Below are 21,599 nucleotides of genomic sequence, written 5' to 3'. Positions count from 1 at the left end.
GTTGTATTTTTTACAGTCAGTTCCCCTAGGCCTTCCTCCGCAAAGTCTCCCCGCGTGCAATATCGACTTTTGCTGGGTAGCAGATAAAATATTGATGGCGACGGCATAAGCATTATAGTTATCATCAGTGGTTTTGAAAGAAGAAAACTTTCATAAAACAAGTGCAATGATCATTGCTTCGAATAGGAGTGAGTGAGTGTTTTACACGCATGTATTAACACCGAGGCTCGCTGTATCAACGCTATATCACGTTAAAAAACCCTCATCAATGCAAAAAAAGTTCTTGAAACATAACAGTAGTATAAAATGAAGGGGTGATCGGATATTGATCAAATAACCACAATCCTACATTCTGCCTGGCCTTGTTCTACCAATTAGCATGTGAGATAACATCTTGATCACTTGACTTAAATCCTGGATTTTGATTGGCCTAGTCCTATATTGTCCCCTATAGTACTCATTACGCGTCGGTGAGTGAGTAACAGAATAAAAAAGCCAAATCTTTTGGGACCAGGATAAGAAAGCCTTGAACTTCGGAGCATTCTAAGAACATAAATATGCCTGTGACGTTGGTGAGCTTTTTAACGGTTTTTGCTTTTGCTCGACACTCAAAGTAATGGAATTATTCCTGAATTATCCCCTTGGTTGTTTCTTATTAGGCTTGCTTCAACACTTTTCCATTTTGTTTAAGCCAGAACAGTCAAAAATACGAATTCACGGCAAAAGTGGGATACCGTAGAATTCCGAAAGTAACGCCTCCCTCCCTCCCCCCGAAAACAACGGCTCCCCGAAAGTAACGTTTTTTACCTTCCTATTGAGGCCCGAAATCAACGGCCTACCCGATAGTAGCAACCCTTTAAAGAAGTCACTAAAAGAGAACCATCCTGATCTCAAACACAATGCGGATGGAGGAGCCTGACTACAGGACTGAACAACTGGAAGAGTTATTTGTGATTCAATTTCGAACTTAAGGTGGCTCGTACCAGTTATCAGGTTTTTGATGGCTCTTAACTTTGTAAGAATAGAACAAAAAGGCAGACCAGGGCCACCGCAATATTTTTGTAGGTTTGGATTATATAATTTATACTTGACCTAAACCAGCTGTTATTTTGTCGTCAGCAGTTACCATGGCAACATTCCAAAAGGATTTTTCAGACCTGATTTTTCGCTTATGTCACTAATAACTAAAAAATTAACCCACTGACCCCGAGTTTTTTTTTAATCAGTAACTTTTGGCATCAGAAAATGAAAATGCACAACAATTTTGAAATAATTTTACAGAGCCGATTTCTTGTAAACTTAGAAAAACGACAATTTGCCCAAAGTGCAAATTTCCTTCCGTAGAATTTTTATTATTATTTTTTTTTTTCTGACGTTTCCTTTCAATAATAATATAATATTAAAACAATAAAAAGAAGGTATCACCGGGCTTGTTTTCATGTAAAAGCCTTCACGAGTTCCGTTATTCCCACGCGCGTAGGCACGCATTCAAAAATCCAGACTTATAAGATCAGCAGTTGCTCATGAGCTGTTTTGACTACCGCTGACTGCTTCGTGTGCCCGCGCAGGCGAGCGGGCTCCAAACAGGCGTTTTGTTTTGTTTGCTGCTAAAACATCATTTACAGTTGTAGTTGTCGTTAAATGCAACCTCTTGGGCTTGCTCTGTAGGGTTTTTATACAAATTCTGGGTAGATTTGCTATGTTTTGCGAGTCCTTTATACGCTCCGGGTGGCTGTCACGATCGATCGAGTTGCCTTTGAAATTTGGGAAACATTGAATTCCCGAAACAATTTTTCTTAAATACACAGAATTGACGAAAGTTGTTCTAGCAGGTAAAGCCTTCTTTATATGCGAACTTCGTCTCCAACAGTACAAAAGTGACCTTGCGCGAAAAAAGTCGCGCGCCGCCATATTTGTTTTGGTCTTTCGGGTTTTAAATCTCGCGGCTCTATCGTGCGTGTTTCCCACGCGTGACGCACGATGGTGATCTACTCCCCGCGGGAGAAAACTGGTACCAGCGACCTTAAACATCAACATCACAACTTTCGTTTACGTTCCAGCACAGCGGTTTAAAAAAATGTTTCTTTTTTTTCCTTTGAAATTGCCTTGAAGATGGATGTTTTCGAAGGTAAAAATAAGCTATATCACAAACGGCCCACTAAACTTAGCGGAAACCGAGTTTTACGAAGTAGGCCTCGCGCCGCCACATTCGTTGTGAGTTTTGCAAGCTTTAGATCTCGCGCGCCATCACGCGACCCCTCGTGTGATGGCGTGATGCTTCGTGCTGAAGTGCGCGTTAGAGCCCAGGCTTCTCACGGAAAACATATAAGTTTTCTGATAGAAATACACTTGGGCGCCGCCGAAATAAAATGTGTCATTGATATTATTAAAATGAGATTGACAATTAAGTCATCAAAAAACATGTTTCTGGATTTTGACGGGAAATAGTTTATTATTATTATTATTATTATTATTATTATTATTATTATTATTCAAACGAAGACGTTTTCACTCGACTGAAACTACAGTGGAACCTCTGGTTGCGACCACTTCTCGTAAGCGACCTCAGCGACCAGGTTTCGAAAATACCAAAATTTTCTGAGTCAAATCACTATATTTGGAACCTCTTGTAAGCGAACACCTCTCGTAAGCGACCGCGACCAGTTTTAGAACTAAGATTTTGAAATTTTCTTTTGTTTTTCACCTTCCATAAGTAACCACTTGACAGATAATAGAGCGGAAATTGGATAATATGGTGTTGTAACTGATTATCGCATTCCTGGGTAGTACAAGAGATGGAAATTTCTCAATGGGAAGTATCGAAATTGACTTTTCACGCGAATAAAACATTTAAAACATGGGGTAAGTCTCTTCAGTTACCATATGCTAATGAGGCAAAATTTTGATCCAATATGGTGTAAGCTCTCGTAAGCGACCACCTCCCTTAAGCAGCCGCCTAGGCTTGACATTTTGGGTGGTCGCTTACGGGAGGCTCAACTCAAATGAAAAAGGATATACTTGCCGGCTTTACAAATTCGACACCTTAGCTGTGTAACTGGAAACTGACGTGGAGAAGCCGAATTCTTTTTAATTCTACTTGTTTTTAACTTCACTTGCTTCTCTTCAAAATGATTTTTGCTAGTTGGGTTAACTTAGGCAAGATGCAGTTTAATGTTCAAGGCGTCGAACACGACCTTCGAGGCTTCAGACATTGGTTTCGTTTTAGTATAAAAGCCAAGATAATCAGCGTGTAATTCATGAAATAGCAAGCAAAGTATTCAACACTAAAAGACTGCAAACAAGTCAGACGGGTTTATTGCATTCCAACACGCCAGTAAATGACTTCCTTTTGGGGTTTTGGGAGTTTGAAAACCCGCGCAAGCGGAGAAGTGTCCTGGGCAAGCAAAACTTGAGAGTTACTAACCCAAAGGAAAAAACAATTCAAAAATTTTCCGAGCCCTGGAAGCAGAAGAAAACATGATAAATACTTTAATAAAAAAATCTTGACCGAGGTTTGAGCTAGTAGGCGACCGCTCTGATAGAAGTGGCCACTAAATAAAGGTTTTATTTACAGTGTTTTACTAACAATACTTTCAGCACTTTGATAACTGGCCGCCTAATAGGGGATGGCCGCTTGATGGGGTGCCACTTAATAGGGAGGGTTCGACTGTAATAGTGTTAACTGTAATAAAATTAAATTTTCGCCTATAACACCGCACATCTCACCATAACATAATACCACATTCACGACTTGGCTCACATGTACTGAGCTCTTTGATTTGTTTATACAGTCTGCTTTGGTTATGGGTAGTTAGGAACAAACATAAACGAAACTTTTAATTTTGTGTGTTACGCGTCCGCTTTGTCTGAAACGACTGATGACGTACAACCGTTTTTAAACATCCGAAAGTTACGGCTACCTGTAAGTAACAACTACCTCAAAGTAGCGGCCCCTTTTGCCTGCGAAATCCGAAAGTAACCGGGGCCGTTACTTTCGGGATTCTACGGTAGGTCTGATAATTGCCCCGCTACTTCAGAGAAGAGTGTCCCATTTTAAACTGAGCCAACACCACTGTGATGAAATTGCGTGCAATCTGCATGAGAAACTAATTATGCTGGATACAATCCGGACACCTGCACCTGAAATGCTAGCTTAAATGCTTACATTCTGAAATGTTTTTCCGAATGTCCGAAATAGATAGTGGTCTTTGTCTGCATGAACAGCTGGGAAGTCCTCATCAATACAATGCACCGTTATAACTATCATTGTCTGTTTTTCTTTTCTCATTATCATCAGCCTGAAACTGTCTAAATATGTATGACGGCTTATTCTGAAGTTTTATTTGAATTTAGAAAGCAAAAGAACATAGCTGTAGTTAATATGTTCCTTTCCGAACATTATTTATCGACAATTTCGGTGCATAGCCCAACTTCCCCGTTTTCTACGTACGTATAATATTCTGGTGCTACTTATGATAGCGCATGTGCATAGAGGATAGCATAGCATGGGCAATTATCGCGCTTAACCGATACTAACACCAGGTAAAGCCAGAGGGTAACAACAATACACGATGTTGAAGGAAGCAAAATTGCCTAACATTTCCGAGGTTTAAAAATAGATGAGTAACCAGGATAACACATTTGGAAAAATAGAAAAACGATCTCTGGTTAAAAATTTGTTTTAAAAGGAGCTTTCGACTACCAGTCTGTAGTCTTTAAAGAGTAATAGCTAGAAAACGCGAACGTTGAAATATATACTAAGAAAAGTGTGAAAAAACAAAATTATAATAAAAACAATAGAAATGCTTGTGTGCGAGTAAAAAATGCTAATGTGAGGTTCAAAATAAAATTGAATATTGTCTTGGTAATTGTTTCGCATTATTGTCAGCATGGTTCGTAATTGCTGTGTGCCAGGATTCCAAAGTTTTTCTAACACGGAAATTTCCCTTGTCAATCACATTAGCATTTTTTTACTCGCACACAAGCATTTCTATTGTTTTTATTATAATTTTGTTTTTTCACTCTTTTCGTAGTATATATTTCAACGTTCGCGCTTTCTATCTATTACTCCTTAAAGACTACAGACTGGTAGTCGAAAGCTCGTTTTAAACAAATTTTTGACCAGAGATCGTTTTCCTATTTTTACAAATTTCCGAGGTATTAGAGAAAAAATATCAAGAAGAAATATATTATTTTGTCTCTATGCAATCACCATAGAATCCACCTTTAGCGGGGTAGATAGCGGATGGGTGCTTACTCTGATGAAGGGAAGAATATAATAAAAACTGCCAGCCAGAAAGTCCATAAAGAAAAGCATTACTTTGCTAGTTAAATACAGCTGAACTTGGATATTTTGCAAGAAAGGGCAAAACGCACACTTATACTCTGTGAAGTATGTCAATAAAGTTTTATACCGGGCAGAACTCAACTGAAATGTCGTGTTAGCCTTCTGTCATACATTCCGGTGTTAATATGAATCATTTAACTCTTATATTTTTGAGATATTTTTATGTATTTGATTAATATTTACTGATATGAAAAGTGCACATCACATACACCTACATTTACATATTCGCATCTCAGTTCCTATTAATTCTTCCTTACTTCTACATGTTAGTGTAGAATTGATAACGCTGATACTGAGCGCAGCAATAACACGAAGCTTGTTAAAAAAAAAAAAAAAACTGGATTTGTCCTTGGCCCATTCCATATTCTGAGCTGCAAATGTACACATTACAGATTTATTTGAAAGGTACTGGGAACAATTTGATATGAGTTCCTTTTTTTAAGGCACGTGGTGTTTCCATGGCAACCACATATTGACAGGTACTATTTTCCAAATTTCGAATTGTCTTTTGTTTTTTAAGAGTGTGTCTATGAGAAGACCAGGCAAAAGGTGATACAACAAAAATTACCTTTTCTGACCTAAACTCGCCACAAATGTTGGGTTTGGTGAGTGAATGATTATGGCAGAAACAGTAAGTCAAAATACTTTATTCGCTTAAGGTTAAGGGGACCCCCTGCAAAAAAAAAAAAATGGCCACTTGACACTAATCTATGCATAGTTAATTAGCTGTCGTCTGTTTAGTATTTCTAAAACAACAAAGGCCATGTGAAAATGAAATCCACTGGGTCATGTTCTGCAATTAACAGTCTCAAAGTGCAAATATTCATTTTAAATAGGAAATTTGTTTGTTATTCATGGTTCCTTCATTAGTAAGCTGCATAAATGCTTAGCTAGTTAAGTCTTGTTAAAACTGCAGAAAAGCGGCTTTTGTGTTTTAGTGAATGTTCAAGAAATGGCCATGAATCATAAAGACCTATGAAAAGAATACGCCAGCGCAGAAAAAAATATAGAAGGTTCCAAACATTTTATGGCATTTTTGGGAACTTAAGTGATTCCTCCCACTATCCATGTTAGAATAATGTGCCTTTGCTGTTGCTCATAGCAGAAATTTGACGTGAAACGAAACGTGTTCATTTGAACATAATCGAAAGCGTGCCTAAAACACTAAAACTAGTAATAGTTATCACTAAAGCTACCCCCGCTTTCTTTTATTTCTGCTAATTGGAAACGTGACAATAATATTGAACAGTTTTATAAGAACTATTAAACACTCTCACAAAGCATGTACAACAGAGCAGTTTACCATATCTCGTTAGAAAGGACGCAAAAAGTACTTTCTGGGAAAAAAAATATAGGTTGCCTTCATGGAAACCAATATTTCTTTTACAAAAATTTCACTCAATAGAACTTTGTGAGGAAAAAAAAAGGTTAAAAAGTTATAGCGAAACAAAAAATTAAGTCAAACTACTCTGCTTTTCGAATTTGATGCTTAAACAAACCATTTGTCTTGATATATGATATATGAGCAAACGTATCTCGAAAGTAGAACGGAAGTCGATTTTTTTTTTTCGAGACGTAAACAGAAGGTCCGGGTTCGAGCCCTGGCCGGGGACATTGTGTTGTGTTCTTGGGCAAGACACTTTACTCTCACAGTGCCTCTCTCCACCCAGGTGTATAAATGGGTACCGGCGAACTTAATGCTGGGGGTAACCCTGCGATGGACTAGCATCCCATCCAGGGGGGAGTAGAAATACTCCTAGTCGCTTCATGTTACAGAAACCGGGATAAGCTCCGGCCTGATGGGCCACTTGGCTCGCATACAGACTTTACCTTTACTATAAACAGAAGTATAAGAAGTATCGCGTTACAGTCACCATATATGCAAATTAGAGTCAAGCTTTTTGACCTCAACGAAAACGCTGCAAAAACATTTACATTTACATTTGGATCCCTGCAAAGTCACCCAACCCACACATAAGCTCTACGCCACGTAAGATTACTCAATACAAATAAGCGATCCGAATAAACGAGATGCCAAAGCTGGCGATCGGAAGGGTATTAAGTTATTTAGTTGCAATTGAGCCATGCCACACTGACCTCGAATTTCTAGTATACTTCAGAATTTCTTACGATACCTTCTGAGTTGTTTTTCTCCCAAAATCCGTCTTCAGGATCTTTGAAATCTTTTTCAATTTGTCCTAGATGAGAATCTCGGCCATTACGAAGCGACTTTATTTGATCGCACTAAAATCGTCATAATGCAGGCCATATTGCATATTGTAATTGGAGTGTATTTTTGACCTCGAAATGCCTCTCCGAAGATGGCGAAATGCGAACTCGTGGTTCGGAGACCTTGAAATGCTGCTCGAAGATGGCGAAACGCAAACTCGTGGCTACAGGAACCTTGAAATGCTGCTAGAAGATGGCGAAACGCAAACTCGTGGTTGCGAGAACCTTGAAATCAAGAGTAGGCTCGATTATACAGCCGTTTTGTGAGCCCGCGTTCCTTGCCTTACATTACCCGAGACCACCGTGCGCGCTTAGTTTCATCAAATCCAGAACGCTTTGCATACTACCAACACATTTCTTACTTTTTTGAAATTCCTTGTATGTATACACGCGGGGAATCCTAGGGTGCCTCCTCGGGCCAAAACCCTGCGGGGGCAATAAACGGCGGCTCATTGGATAACAATCACGTGATATGACATCACAACTCCATGTTGTTTGCCTCGTAGACCATAAGAAAACCGTTTTTGATTAGGTATGATTCCGACGATAAAATGCAAGTTGTGTCGACTTGTCTTTAATTTGTTGTTTCTTTTTTTTAATAGGAAGAAAAGGTTCAGTAAGAGCTCCTAGTGCAGGCAACACGCAACTTCACAAGAAAATTAATTTTTACCTTTCATCATCTATCTTTTCGCGAAACAATAAGTGTATAGCAGTTAAATAGTGCATCTTTTGTATAAAGTCGTCGTTTGTGAGCGTTAAATTATTAGTAGGCTTCAACCTTCTGGACTCAAATGTGAGCAGCCTCGAAAGCTGTTTCCCTGCTCTTTAGGGGCGTCATAATTCTGAATAGAGCAGCTGCTTGTAGAAAAAGCCATCAAGCTTTTTCTATTAAAACGAGTGGCTCTTTACTATCCAGAAGGACCATCAAATGGTTAAAATCTCGATCCAGTCATCTGCTGATGTTTTGTTATAATACCTACCTTTGTTGATGGCTTAAGGATAAAACTGATAACATATCCATAGTAAAGAAACTGGCTTGGCTTGAATATTGCAATGTGTTTTCTTTATTAATTTTAAAAGAATAAAGACAGCTGAGTTTTCTCTTCTATTACATTTGTTGATTTTCACAAGAGTAACATTTATGCTCAGAAAGAAGCATCTATTACCTGTAAGTAGTTCAGTTTTCGTTTACTTTTGTTCGGTTTTTTACCTTACAAAGACGGCTTGGTGTACCAAATGCTCGAATTTTTTTACAATGCACGTAATAGAATATATATCGGTCAAGTGAAAAAGATTTTGCCGAGTCTGCCTAGTTCAGTTCGGGCTGTTTCCATTCTCCGTCGTCAACCTAATGATTGAGCACAAGTAATTCTAAAATTATAAAGCCAGTTTTTTTCTCCAACTAGGTTAGAGGTTGATGAAATCTACTACATTTGAAAACGATCAGTGTCTGTTTACTGAAAGACCTTCGTGTGAATATCGAAGCGTTTGGGAAGTTTCAGCACCAAGAGTAATTACGTCTTTTTTTCCATTTCCAGTTTGAATGTAACTAACTGCTGCTGTAGACAGCTGATTCGGACTTTCCGTAGGCGTCATAAAACTGATGAAGATTAAAACTCAAGAAGCCATCAAATAATTCTTTAAAAAAGAAAAATACGAGAGTTCATTTCTAATCGAAAAAAAAAAAACATCAAGCACGTCTAACAATAGCTAAGTGACTTTTTCGAGCAATGAGGAAATCGTAGGTTGACAAACTACACCAGAGTTAAGTTACTTTCAATATAATCTTTTAAGACTATACGTCACTCACTGCAGGAATTTTCCTTTGGAAGATGATTTCCTGAAGAAAAATTCGTATTAAAGAAAAACTTAATGACAGTGGGGGAGTTAGCGGTCAAAAAATCTCATTTTGTCGCTTCAATGATAAAGTTCCATTGTTTAATTTCATTCGGAAAATCTCATTTCAAGGTCACAAAACTAATCAGTCCCCTATAGTTAGCGCTGCACGCTAATGTATAGAGACGGTATCAAATATTCTCAATTTTTGGCTTGAACATGAATTCAGAAACAGTAAACAAAAAATAGTTATCAAGACGAAAGGAGCAATGCACGTTTTATGTTCAACCCATCGTTGCTGTCGTCTAAGATTGAAACAGCTGTCTTTAAGCAGAGGTGGTACGAATGCAAATGAGGCTAAAAAGTAATTAAACGATTTCATGTTTTGTTTGTTTGAGTTCAATAGCGGCCAAAGGTGAAGCGAAATAACTTGAAAGCTACCAGTGTGGCTTTTTTATGACCACAACTATTAGTTTACTTCTAGCTTGTGGTCGCGGCCGCGTGTATTTGCAGTTTTTTGATATTTTCTTTGCTCCAGGTGAATACTGTCCAGCTAGCCTGAACTAGCTGCTCGATGTACAGGTACGTTTAAAAGTGAATGTATCGTTTCCACTGCATTAAAAATAGCCCATGTGCATGGAAGGCAAGCACCGCTTTAAAAAAAATTAAGAAAATATTTCATGATATACCGAGACCTGGTTATCTACTCTAAACGAAGAGCCATAGCTGGTTTCATTCAGTTTTTTAGTTCAGTTTGTGCAGGTAAGTTCATGTTAAGGTAGATCTTAAGGTCGCCATGCAAAACCCCGCCATCTTGAGTGAAATTGAATGTACATTTACAGAATCTGACAATTGCGCGGGAGCTGCTGTTTGAGCACTTCATATGAAGCAAAGCCAGAAACATGCAACGAAAATTTTCCCGGTTAAATTTTACCTCTGGTAAAACCATTTTTCCAATTTAATCTCAATAAATTTTTAGATATATAAGTTTCCGAAAATTTTTACCAAATCTACATAATACAACAAATAATAAAAGCCGCATTTAAAGGTGAAGTGACCATTTCAACCCAAAGAGACTTGTTCTGAAAGCATAAGAGAACGATGTTAGTGTTCCGTTCCATTGTAGAAACAGGGAAATATGAACGGGTGAGGATAGTTCTTTAGTCATGGGACCTTCCAACTTTTTCTGTTTTTTTTTGTTGTTTTTTTTTTATCTTTCTGTTCCCGTATCTTTCTAATTAATTTAGTAACGCCTTGCGCTTTAAATTAGACTTCCGAATAATCTAATCATGCCTAGGAAAGGCATCAACCCAAATTCTTATTTAGTGAAGTTACACCTGGTATGCTATTCTCTAAAGGCCGGTAAATTTTACGTGCATCTATTTATAAACAAGCTTCATAAAAAAGATTTGCTCGATGTGAAAGGAGATGTTTGAACAAGAGCTGCCGGTCGGGCGTAAATGGAACCTTGAGCAAAGCTTCTATTTACTTTGCCATATGGCAGCGGATGTCTCAAAGCATTTTAGCTTTCATTTCTCTAGAATTCACTAGGCTGTACATCAGTAGATATTGCTTAAATAAATAGCATCTTTTTAGGAAACACGCTACAAGACAGTGCCCGTATATTTCCATATTGTCAGGAGAGAGATTAAGAACGGATAACTCTGAAGCAACATCCTACTTTTAGAAAATTGGAAGGAACTTTAGCAGGAGTGACGATTTAAAATTTAAATAATCAAATTTTACCTTCAGAAAATATGAAACGAATTTATTTATAAAACAAGACATTACTTGCCATTTTAAGTCATCAGTGAAAAGATCAAAAAAGTACATTGATTATCATAAAGCCTGCATATTGATTGCCTAAAAGGATCTGATATTTTCAACTTACTGCTTTACTTAGACTTTTTAGATTGATCTGTCATTCGATCCCAATTTTTCACGCCACAATTTTTTTTTCCTGCAAGTAATTGATTCACTAAGTGAGTGAAAACAAACTTCTTAGTTGTGGTAATTTATTTTAAACTTCGTGAAATAAGCTTCCGAATGAGTGGTATTTGCTAGCCAACTGAAATTCGATTCAAATTCGAGTTGTTTTGATTTCCGTGATATGATTTTGTGTTACAAGACAAAACAAATTAGACGGCTCAAGAGGTCATAGATATTAGTGGTTTTAACATTATTTTAAGCTTTTGAAAAACAGTACATTAGTTTGAAAGCATACTTTGGTCACAAACCAAAGGGTCATTCTTGTTGCCGTAGTTTAGCCTTCATTTGCATACACGTACACGTTTACCTCGAGACTCCTTGGCCAAAACGTGTCAAGTGAATTTTAATCTTATGTACTTTAAACAAGAGATATTAGTCATTATACCCTACCCAAATTTGGGAGAAGTGTGTAATGTCCTGATACATCCTGCGATATCAAGTCACTGACCTTATGTGGCTACGATAACAATGTCACTTTCAAGTACAATAATTTTGCCTTGAGTCAAATTGAAAGGAAGCTTTAAAAAATGGAATATTAACTAAAGATCGCAATTAAATATTGAGCATTTTTATTTTCTTTCTAAAATGGAGATGGAGTTTCCAGATTTCTTGCTAAATGTGGTCATAAAATTCTGAACATGAGACTCCAAACAAATGAGCTTTAAAACAATGACTGACGAGGAACTAGTCCAAATTAAAGTATTGAAGAACAGAAAGGTATACAATTTGTGCCTCGTGAAAATTGCTGAAGCTATACAAGAGTATCCCCTAAATTTTCGCCGAATTCAGGTATTTCGGAATTTTGGCTCGTTTGTTTTTGCCAAGATACGAAACGATGGTTTTGTTGACAACAAAATTTTTTTTTTCTCTCTCAACAGAGCCGCCAAGTCACAAATCAACAACCCGCAACAATGAATAGCACCTTAGAAGGAAATCCTTATGATGATCTAATAGCGATAATGGATTCCAGGAGCACTACCGACTACATTATAGAGACGACCCTGTATATCATAATCAACTTGATGGCGCTATTTGGAAACATTCTCGTTTGTTTGATCGTTTATAAAAATCCTCGTTTGCAAACCATCACCTTTCAATATATTTTTGCACTGGCCATTTCTGACGTCGCCATGGCAATGTTTTGCATGCCACTGGTTTGGGGAGTGCTGCTTGTGGGCGAATGGCGGTACTCACAGGAGGTGTGTGGAGTGCATGGCTTTGCAGTTCTCTTTTTGGCCTTTGTTTCTTTGCAAACGATTGCTCTACTTGCTTTCAACCGCTATTGTCGAGTGGTAAAACCTTGGCTATTTCGCAAAATTTTCACAAAGAAGTTCGTGGTGCTCTCCTTGCTCGCTGTAGTAGTCTCCGCTGCGTTCTTTCTCGGCTTACCATTGGTCACAGGTTGGGCATATTTCCATTTCCACTCAGGCAAAATCACGTGCGTGCTTGAATTTCACCATCAAACCATCGACAAGATATATACTGGCGTTTTGGGTTTAGTCATAGTCGTGATTCCATTTGGCTCCATAACATTTTGTTACACCAAAGTATTCTTGAAAGTACAGAAACATCGACAAAGGTTTCAATCTATCGACTCAATAAGTGCTCAGAGTTCGAGGATGAGTGTCGAGGAAGTAAACATTACCAAGACCCTGTTTGCCATGGTGTTGGGGTTTACGATTTGCTGGGTCCCTGTGTTTGTTATCGAGTTTACTGATTCTGCCACGGGGAACCACTCTTTACCCAGACGAGTATATCTCCTCAATGTCTTTTTGGTATCAATTAGTTCTGCAATCAACCCAGTCATATACGGAGTGCTCAACAGGACATTCAGGTTGGAATATTACAGGATGTGGCCCTGTTGCAGCTGTTGTTCCATGGACGTTTGGGACATCCAACGAGAACAAGAACAAAACGACAAGCCCAAAAGAGCCGACACTTCCACCTGATCTTCAAAACAATTCCCCCTCTGCCACGGGGGAACCACCTTTCCATTGAGTAAAGATGCTATTCTGACTTCTCCAAGCCCGTAAACTGGGGTTCCTAGGTCAGATCTGTAACTAAATGGCGATCGTGTTTTGGTTTTACTTATAACCATGCAGACAACTTAGAAGAGAATCAGTAGAAATGAGACACTATGACGACAAAATAAAAATGAGACTGAAAAGGCTCTTGAAATTGTCCGATAGTAGCTTGTTTACTAAGCGTTTCGGGCTTAGTCCTTCTTCAGTGTATCAAACTGAAGAAAGCCTAAGGACAAAACGTTTAGTAAACCAGCTGCTACTATTTGACAATTTCAAGAGCCTTTTCAGGCTCAAAATTAACTTAGAAGAGAGTCAAGCTACCAAAGTTTAATTAGAAGTTTAAGCATTTAAACTGTGGTTAATGAGCTCTGTAGTCTACATCATAGCTGTCATCTAAGGTTGTCACCAGTTCTGTTATCTTCCCCCTATTAGCCACTGTGCAATAACCTTAGGTTGATGTCCAATGCAACCCAATAGTTTTACCATATGGGAAATCATACGACAAAGCTCCCAGTGATTTTCCACCATGCTCTCATGTGATTTCAGCGTGCTATACCCCTCCCAACTCCTTCAATCCCCAGTTAGTAAAATCCCATTGTTTTCTGACCCTGTCGCAGTTGTGAGCTAGTATTCAAGCTAGGCCGTTCTCCGTTTTCTCTACCGCCTGCAAAAGGTCCTCTCTGGCATTAAACGGTCCCAAATGCCTCCCAAATTAACTCGCCACCCCATAACTATTCAAATTTTGGTTTCAATTTACAATTATTTCCATCCCCCCCCCCCCCCCACCCAAAGTTACAATGTAGACTAGATAATGCTGTGGGCTGCCTTCAACCTAGCCTTTTTTGGTTTTCTACGTGCAAGTGAATTTACTTGTAATAGCAGTAGTTTTAACCCTACTGTACATCTTTGGCAAATGGATATTACCTGTATCCCTAACAATGAATCCCAGAACCACATGCTTGTTTCCATTAAGCAATCCACAACTGACCCCTTTCGGAAAGGCTGTACCTTAACTATAGCAAGGTCCACCACCTCTATCTGTTCTGTGATGGCTATGAAAGACTACCTGCTGCGATGTAAACCAGCTGCTACAGGCAATTTGTTTACCTTCACCAATGGCAAGTGGCTCTCCCGTGCCTCCCTGACTAAGGAGCTCCGTTCTGTACTGCAAGGTTGTGGCCTACCTGCTGATCATTATTTCACACAGAGTATCCGTATTGGTGCAGCTACCACTGCAGCCGCAGCAGGTGTCCCTTCGTGGCTTATCAAGGTACTGAGCCGCTGGAGCTCAGACTGTTATGAACGCTACATCAGAACTCCTCAAGAAACACTATTAGCTATCCCTAAGAAATTAGTCATGGATAATTCTAATGTTGTAATTTAGGTCTACTATAAGATCTGCTTGGACCCTTTCAGCCTTATTATCAACATGCAAATTTCCCCCCACTGGCTTATCCTATTTACTAACACTAGTCGGTTGAAAGAGATTGATTCCCAAATGGCCTTATTTTTTTAGCACAATTTCTCGTCCTTTACTGCCTACCAAGCAGCAATACTCACTTTAATTTCAATGCTGCTTACACAACTGGGCTGAAAGGGTCAATCATTTAAGTTAATTCCATTATCTATTGATTTATAACTTTGTGAATCTAGTTAGTACTATTCATTGAGAACCATGCTTCTTGTATCTTATTGTGTGTGGCAGACCTCCTACTGCTATGGAGGTCTGCTTTGCTTTTCTTTCCTGTGGGGTGATTGTGTTCACCCCTCCCCCTCTCGGGCTAGCAGTTAGCTCACACAATCGTGGCAGGGAAGTGCAACCTAGGCTGCACTTTGCCCCACAGTAAGTGCTATGGCCACCCTTGGAAATAGGTCCGGATCTCTCCAGGTTAGTGTCATCGTACCATCTGACCTATTGTCCTCCCAAAGGGGCACCCCCTCTTCTGGTCCATGCTATGTTACTTCCAAGGAAATAGGTCCGGATCTCTCCAGGATGGTGCCATCGTAACATCTGACCTATTGTCCTCCCAGAAGGGGTCCCCTCTTTTGGTCCCCTTAGTAACATAGGTTCCCCTAGAGACGCCGCTACTCTAGGGGATATAGGCTCTGTCTTCCCTGCTATGTTTTGCCACCATAATCAGTGTTTTGTCTCTGTTTCCTGTATCTACCCAGCAAAAGGGGAGGGGGAATTGCAATCTTGTTACCCATATAAATATCCTCGCTGGTACTGTTAGATCTGCCCCTCCCCCTGTGTGGGTGTGGCTTTAATAATTTACACTAAATTGCACACCAGCAGAATCTCATTACGGCGAACCAACTAGGAAGGTGATCTTTTCCGTAAAGAGATAACGGATTTGGACCCAATTCTGATTTGTTGAGCATGCGCAGATTACTTGTGTTCCACTCTTTAACCAATCTGATGTGGTTGGAAATCCATGAATTGCTGCCTTTCAGTCTGAAGACGGCTAAAGTTCGTTATGCTTAAAGATGGCCAAAATAATTCTTTGTACACCCTAATTAAGACGCTGTCACGGTATATTTGCTTAAAACTGTTATAAATTCACGAAATGGTCCCTAAATTCATGTAGTAAGAACTTAATTAGCTCTAACGAAATGATGATTAAAGGCAATTTCTTGAAGAACGTCCACAGTGCAGCATCAATTTGGCAAAATTTCAACGATTTTTGAGCCAAACTTGAACTTTTGAAAAACTGACAGCCTGATGCTTTTTCAAAACTCCATATCGCAATCGGTTTCCATGGCCGCCATCGTTAAGCCCCGGCCAAACGATCGCAACATGTCAACGCAACATATCGCAACATTGTTGGACGCAACATGTTGCGCGCGTGTGACCACCCTGTTGTGGTGTGTTGCGACGTGTTGCGACATGTTGGGTGTTGTTGGCTCAAATTTGACCATTTTCAAACTTGAGCCAACAAGACACAACATGTCGCAACACTTCGCAACAGGGTGGTCAAACGTGTGCAACATGTTGCGCCCAACAATGTTGCGATATGTTGCGTTGACATGTTGCTATCGTTTGGTCGGGGCTTTAGCCATCATCACTTCCTAATGGGTTTTAATCATTTGTCGGGTACTGCTCTGCAAAATAAAACCATTATTGTTCAGTTTCCAAGGATCGATAAATGTTTTTGAGATTTCCCAAATCCTGCTAAAAATGGTGACGATGTCCCTTAAAGCATCCAGGCAACATATCTGAAACTAAAAAGAGACCGAATATAAAGGAGTGCAACATGATAGTTTGACTCGAATGTATAAATAATTCAAACTATCAAACAACAACGTACGCTTTGTTTTGTTTTGCTTTTTCATCCTTTTGTTTGCAATGCAACGCAATACACAAAGTGCAAAATTAGATAAGGCCGCGAACTCGCTGTAATTTAAAGCTAATGGAGAGGAGTAGCGATCAGAGAAATGCTTTTCCTCATCCGATCTACACACAGTAAAATTACCTCTTGTAAATATTAATCGAACGGACGCGAAAACAGTTGTATATGAACGTTATTTTCCAACAAATACACTTATTCAAACCTCATTTTTTGTACTCCATTATTATATCACACACTGCAATAAGGAATAAAGTAAACAGATTTCAAAAAGTGTTTACTTAATTAATCCCCATGGGACTGAAGTAAATGATTTAAATTTACATCACGTACCAAATGAAGCTATAAGTTCCAAGTTCCCATTTTTAAAAACAATAAAATAAAATAAAACTTCTCGACAAGGTTTTCTTTCTTGCTTTTATATTTATTTGAATGTAACTCCAAACACTGAACAGGGAGGAAATTCCGTAACTAATAATTTTCAGCCAAGGTAGTTTATAAAAGAGAGAGATTTGAAAAAAAAAAAAGTTTAAAAACGATATCTTGTTAGAGACCCTTTGGCTAAATTGTAATTCCCAGAGAGAAGATCGCAGCGGCTGCAATAATTATCAACTTTAGATGGATATTTCCTTGGGTTGTTATGCAAGTTAATTTGTTAGCCAATCTGTACTGTCTTTTGACAGCCACCTTTCAGTTTGAAGAAATTTCTAAATAAATCGAGCTGGTTCAAGTTTTATGTCAAAAGTTAGTGATCTTTACAGTCAACAGTGAAAAGTAAATATTACAAAGGATTTGCATATGAAACAAAACATTATTAATCCCTCATTTTCTGTTCACTAACTGCGTTCGCGAGTAACACCTAATTGGAAATTTAATATTGAAAATAGATTCGTTAATTATTATATGACGCTTTCGAAACTCAACACCGAGAAACCTTCATTTCAAGCTCGGAAAACGCCATGCTATCATCACGAGCAGTCTATACACTAGAAATTAGCCAAAGGCCTATAAATAATATTGATAATACTGGCCAAACCCAAGAATATCCGAGAGAAAACGAAATGAACACAAATCGTCAAAATCAGCTCTCAGCGATTTTCAGTCAAATTTTGATCGCTATGAAATTGTCGGGGCAGATCTTCGGAGAAACCGCACTGGCTGAGAGAGGTCGTCTGAAGACATGCTACGTTTCGCGATTTTTCAGCACGCTCGTCGTTCTGGGCCAATGGCTACTCGTGGTATTGAGTGTTATAAGTCATTTTCACATAGGTTTCTCGACAACGCCGGAGTTTTTCTTCTTATTGGTTACCACCATTTGGCATGCCCAATGTGCTAGTAGCACCACCGTTTGCTTGGTCGTTTTGCCATTAGCGCCAAACAGGCGACCATCGAGATTTGCTCGATTTCTTTCCAGTTTTGGAACGAACGCACCCGAACTAGAAGGAATGAAGGAAAAAGCTGTGAAAGGTTTTTCTTTGGGTTGCCTTGCAGCTCTGATCAATACCATTGTCGTCACCTATTTCAGTGTCTGCTACAGAGGTATAATCTCTATTTTCCCACCATGGTATCCACACTCAGATACGTACTTGGCAGTGCGAGTGATAGAAGTGGTCTTTGGGACTTTCGACTCTTTCGCTTGGATTCTTCCAGCCTTGATCATCTGCATCACCTGCATGCTCCTGGAAAAGACGTTCGAAACTCTGCAAAAGAAAATGTCCAAGGAATCCTTCCACTCTTTCACCATAGCACACCTGCGGCGGGAACACCTGAAGCTTTGTGAGATGGTAGAGCTGGCTAATGCTGTGTTCTCGCCGCTCCTCTTTGTGATCGTTTCACTGGACATACCACTTTTGTGTATCAACTTCCATCAACTCATCAAGTCGGCAAGCAGCCAAAAAGACACCATCGTTATTATCAGCTACCTCTACTGGAGTTTGTGTATAGCGACTTTGCTTGGGGTTGTTTTCATGTTTGGAAGCCGCGTTAACGAGAAGGTAAGTCTTAACTGTCTTTAAAAAAATATATTTTATATATTTAATTATATTTTTTGATTTTTACCATCTACGATTCAAAGTGCATCGAAGCTGTACTTTCAATCAGCATTTTTCAATGGCCTCTTTCGTTTTTTCACTGAGCAGAAATATTAATTTTTTTAAAAAACTTGGTGCATGAATGTTTTGCGCATTTTAAGATGTAGTAAGTACATTAAGAGTCATTAATTATCTATATTATATCATACGATTCTCATAAAGAAGAACAGAACTAGAAAACTTGGATATAAAATACATTTTACTGTAAGCCACATTCGTCGTTAATTTATTCATTTTCATTTCCTTCGGCACATCTATATATGGGGCGATTAAAAAGCCTCAAAGTGATTTTCAGCAGATTTAAATTAAATTGCATCCATTTATTTAACATTTATACTATTTCTTTTTTGAAAATTTTATACTAATATCTCGTGGAACAGAACACTGATGAATTTCCTTTACATTGCTTCCCTTTTTAAGTGCAATTTCCTAATTATTTTGGGCTTTTTATTGGGATCGGCTGGGCAAATTTGATGCAATTCTTAAAGAAACTAATCATGATTGTCGAGAAAAAGAAATCAAAAAGTAAATAAGCCATTTTAAACACCTTACTAAGATCAACACAATCGGCACGAAAACGAAAATGTGTACGGCCCCCAAAATGTTCACTCAGAAACAGTGTGTGCGTAGAACATGAAAGCTCAGTACAACTCTGGGGATTACAGTAAACGTTTTTCTTTATTCTTACTGTAAAACTGACGCCCCCTGTATATAGGTTACATTGTAATTTAGCCTTATTAACCAATCAGCTCTTTAACCCAACCCGTGATATTTTAAAAGACGTTTGTCAAAAAGGTTTTTAGTGGTTGTATGTTGCGTGAGAACGCATACCTTTCACAACAATCATTCCCCACACGACCAACCGATCGACTGCTCATTTGCATTATCTGGTCACTACTCCAGGTCCCTATAGCTACCCTATCACGTTAATCACCTGCTGAAAGAATAAATTAACAGCGAGATTTCACCGAAGACCAGGTGACTGGCCGCTAATTTGCATAAATTTGCCCGGATCACTCCTATAACTCTCTCTAGCTGTATGCTATCACTCGTTAAAAATGGAGTATGTTTTACCCCTTATCACTTTGCCATATTGATGCAGATTGAACTGCTTTAGATCTGGGACTCTCTACTCATAAATCATCTCACCCCAGATGTAAACTAAACGTTCCTTATTCGTGTTATATGGCAACAGTAAGTCTTAAAGTGTTATAAGACACCATAAGCTGCATTATGTTTTGAAGTCGGGTTATTTCCCGAAATTTTTACTTGCAGGCTCACAGTTTCTATGAAACCTTACAGAAATCTAAGTTTTCTGTCGAAGACATAAAAGAAAATACTGAGGTATGTGCTGGAAACGAAAACGGTGTTTTAATTATCATCAGGGGTCGAACGGAACACGTGTTCCATACCCTCCCAAACAATGACCAAAACAATAGCGTTATCAATACTGTGCAAATGCAGCAGTAATTGCTAAATATTATATATATGACTTTGTGGGGAAAAGAAAGAAAAGAAGTAAAATATCCATCAATTATAGCATCGGTTCTTCACCAAAGTGTGCAGTAACATTGTTATTCTCTTGTAGAAAACAGAAAATTTTTCTCCATTTAAATAATGCTTCAGAAGTGCAATCCCCTCTCGGGAACCCATTTACAAAATTGTAGCGGAAAAAAAACATCGGAGGAAGGACGTGAACCAACTCCACAATCAACTCACATATGACGACGGGTCTAGGATACAACCCAAATCATTTTCTCTCACTTCGAATTCATCGAAATATTCTATGACCCAGTTAACCGACCAGTCAACTTAAATATATTATAATGTTAATGGCATCGTAATGGTTTTTATTTTGTGTAGTTGATGCTCTTCCTTGCCCATCTGCGGGGAGATCCCATCGGATTGTCTGTGGGGGGATTAGCAGTGATCAGCAAGTCGGTGTTCCTCACGGTTAGTATAGAAATGACAAACAATTGATGACCGTAAATAAGAATTACTGCATTACTACATTACTGCATTATATAGACAGGGCTTCAAAGCTTAAGGTAAATAATATATTTCATCTGAAAAAGAAAATCAGGAGTCGGGAGTCAGGAGTCGGACGGAATTGGTTGATTGATTGATTGATTGATTGATTGATTGATCGATCGATCGATCGATCGTTTTATTTATTTATGGACTGGTTGATTTAATGTTTGGACTGCAGGTTTCTTGATGAACAAGCTCTCTTTTCGGTCTTGAATCTCAGTTCCTTAGGTGTTTTCACGGTTACTTGAGATCGCTTGCAGAGGAAAGAACGAAATTCTGTACCAGGTAACAACAACGGAAATTTAACCACTACTTGAATGAGGATGAGCAGAAATCGACATCTTCCACCTGAATCTGCACACTCCCACCCCCCTCCCCCTCACCTTCCTGAAAGTTTTCTTACATCTTAAACTGACGTGTATATAATCGTCTTTTGTTTCATACCTCACGTTATTTGGTTCCATAGCTCTTTGGATTAATTGTGTCGTACTTCATCGTACTGGTGACGTTACCGAGTTAAGCTGACGGAAAGAAGAATACCCAAAGAGAGCTAAAGTTGTAGAAGCTTGGAATTTAGCTTCCAGCTAAGGAGTGCTCAACTTGTACAGGACATTCACGGGTTGCAATATTACAGGATGTGGCCTTGTTACAGCTGTTGTTCATTGGAAGTTTGGCACATCCAAAGAGAACAAAAACAAAACAACAA

General features: G+C 38.8%; 2 protein-coding genes and 1 pseudogene across 2 annotated transcripts; all 3 read left to right on the top strand.

The window, feature by feature from the left end:
* The first annotated feature begins 9,813 nt into the window (after window positions 1–9,813).
* On the top strand, window positions 9,814–13,791 carry LOC149116520 (histamine H2 receptor-like). The gene is made up of 2 exons (XM_089283688.1): window positions 9,814–9,994; window positions 12,280–13,791. Exon 2 carries the CDS (start codon window positions 12,313–12,315, stop codon window positions 13,348–13,350), a length of 1,038 nt encoding a protein of 345 aa, XP_089139814.1. The 5' UTR covers window positions 9,814–9,994; window positions 12,280–12,312; the 3' UTR covers window positions 13,351–13,791.
* A 120-nt stretch (window positions 13,792–13,911) lies between these two features.
* On the top strand, window positions 13,912–15,098 carry LOC149116519 (uncharacterized; annotated as a pseudogene).
* A 2,474-nt stretch (window positions 15,099–17,572) lies between these two features.
* LOC149116518 (uncharacterized) lies at window positions 17,573–21,599 on the top strand. The gene is made up of 4 exons (XM_089283758.1): window positions 17,573–18,766; window positions 20,138–20,206; window positions 20,726–20,815; window positions 21,360–21,599. The coding sequence occupies exons 1-4, from the start codon at window positions 17,732–17,734 to the stop codon at window positions 21,411–21,413; spliced, it is 1,248 nt and encodes a 415-aa protein (XP_089139884.1). The 5' UTR covers window positions 17,573–17,731; the 3' UTR covers window positions 21,414–21,599.

The sequence above is a fragment of the Orbicella faveolata genome, unplaced genomic scaffold (genome assembly GCF_042242905.1).
Source record: "Orbicella faveolata isolate gen_17 unplaced genomic scaffold, um_ofav_v1 contig_12, whole genome shotgun sequence".
NCBI classification, from domain to species: domain Eukaryota; kingdom Metazoa; phylum Cnidaria; class Anthozoa; order Scleractinia; family Merulinidae; genus Orbicella; species Orbicella faveolata.
This window is presented reverse-complemented; position numbering and strand designations above follow the sequence as displayed.

Coding starts and splice junctions, on each gene's coding strand:
- LOC149116518 (XM_089283758.1), top strand. CDS start 17,732: ATGCTATCATCACGAGCAGTCTATACACTAGAAATTAGCCAAAGGCCT. Junction 18,767..20,137: donor GAAGCCGCGTTAACGAGAAG/GTAAGTCTTAAC, acceptor TTTTACTTGCAG/GCTCACAGTTTCTATGAAAC. Junction 20,207..20,725: donor ACATAAAAGAAAATACTGAG/GTATGTGCTGGA, acceptor TATTTTGTGTAG/TTGATGCTCTTCCTTGCCCA.
- LOC149116520 (XM_089283688.1), top strand. CDS start 12,313: ATGAATAGCACCTTAGAAGGAAATCCTTATGATGATCTAATAGCGATA.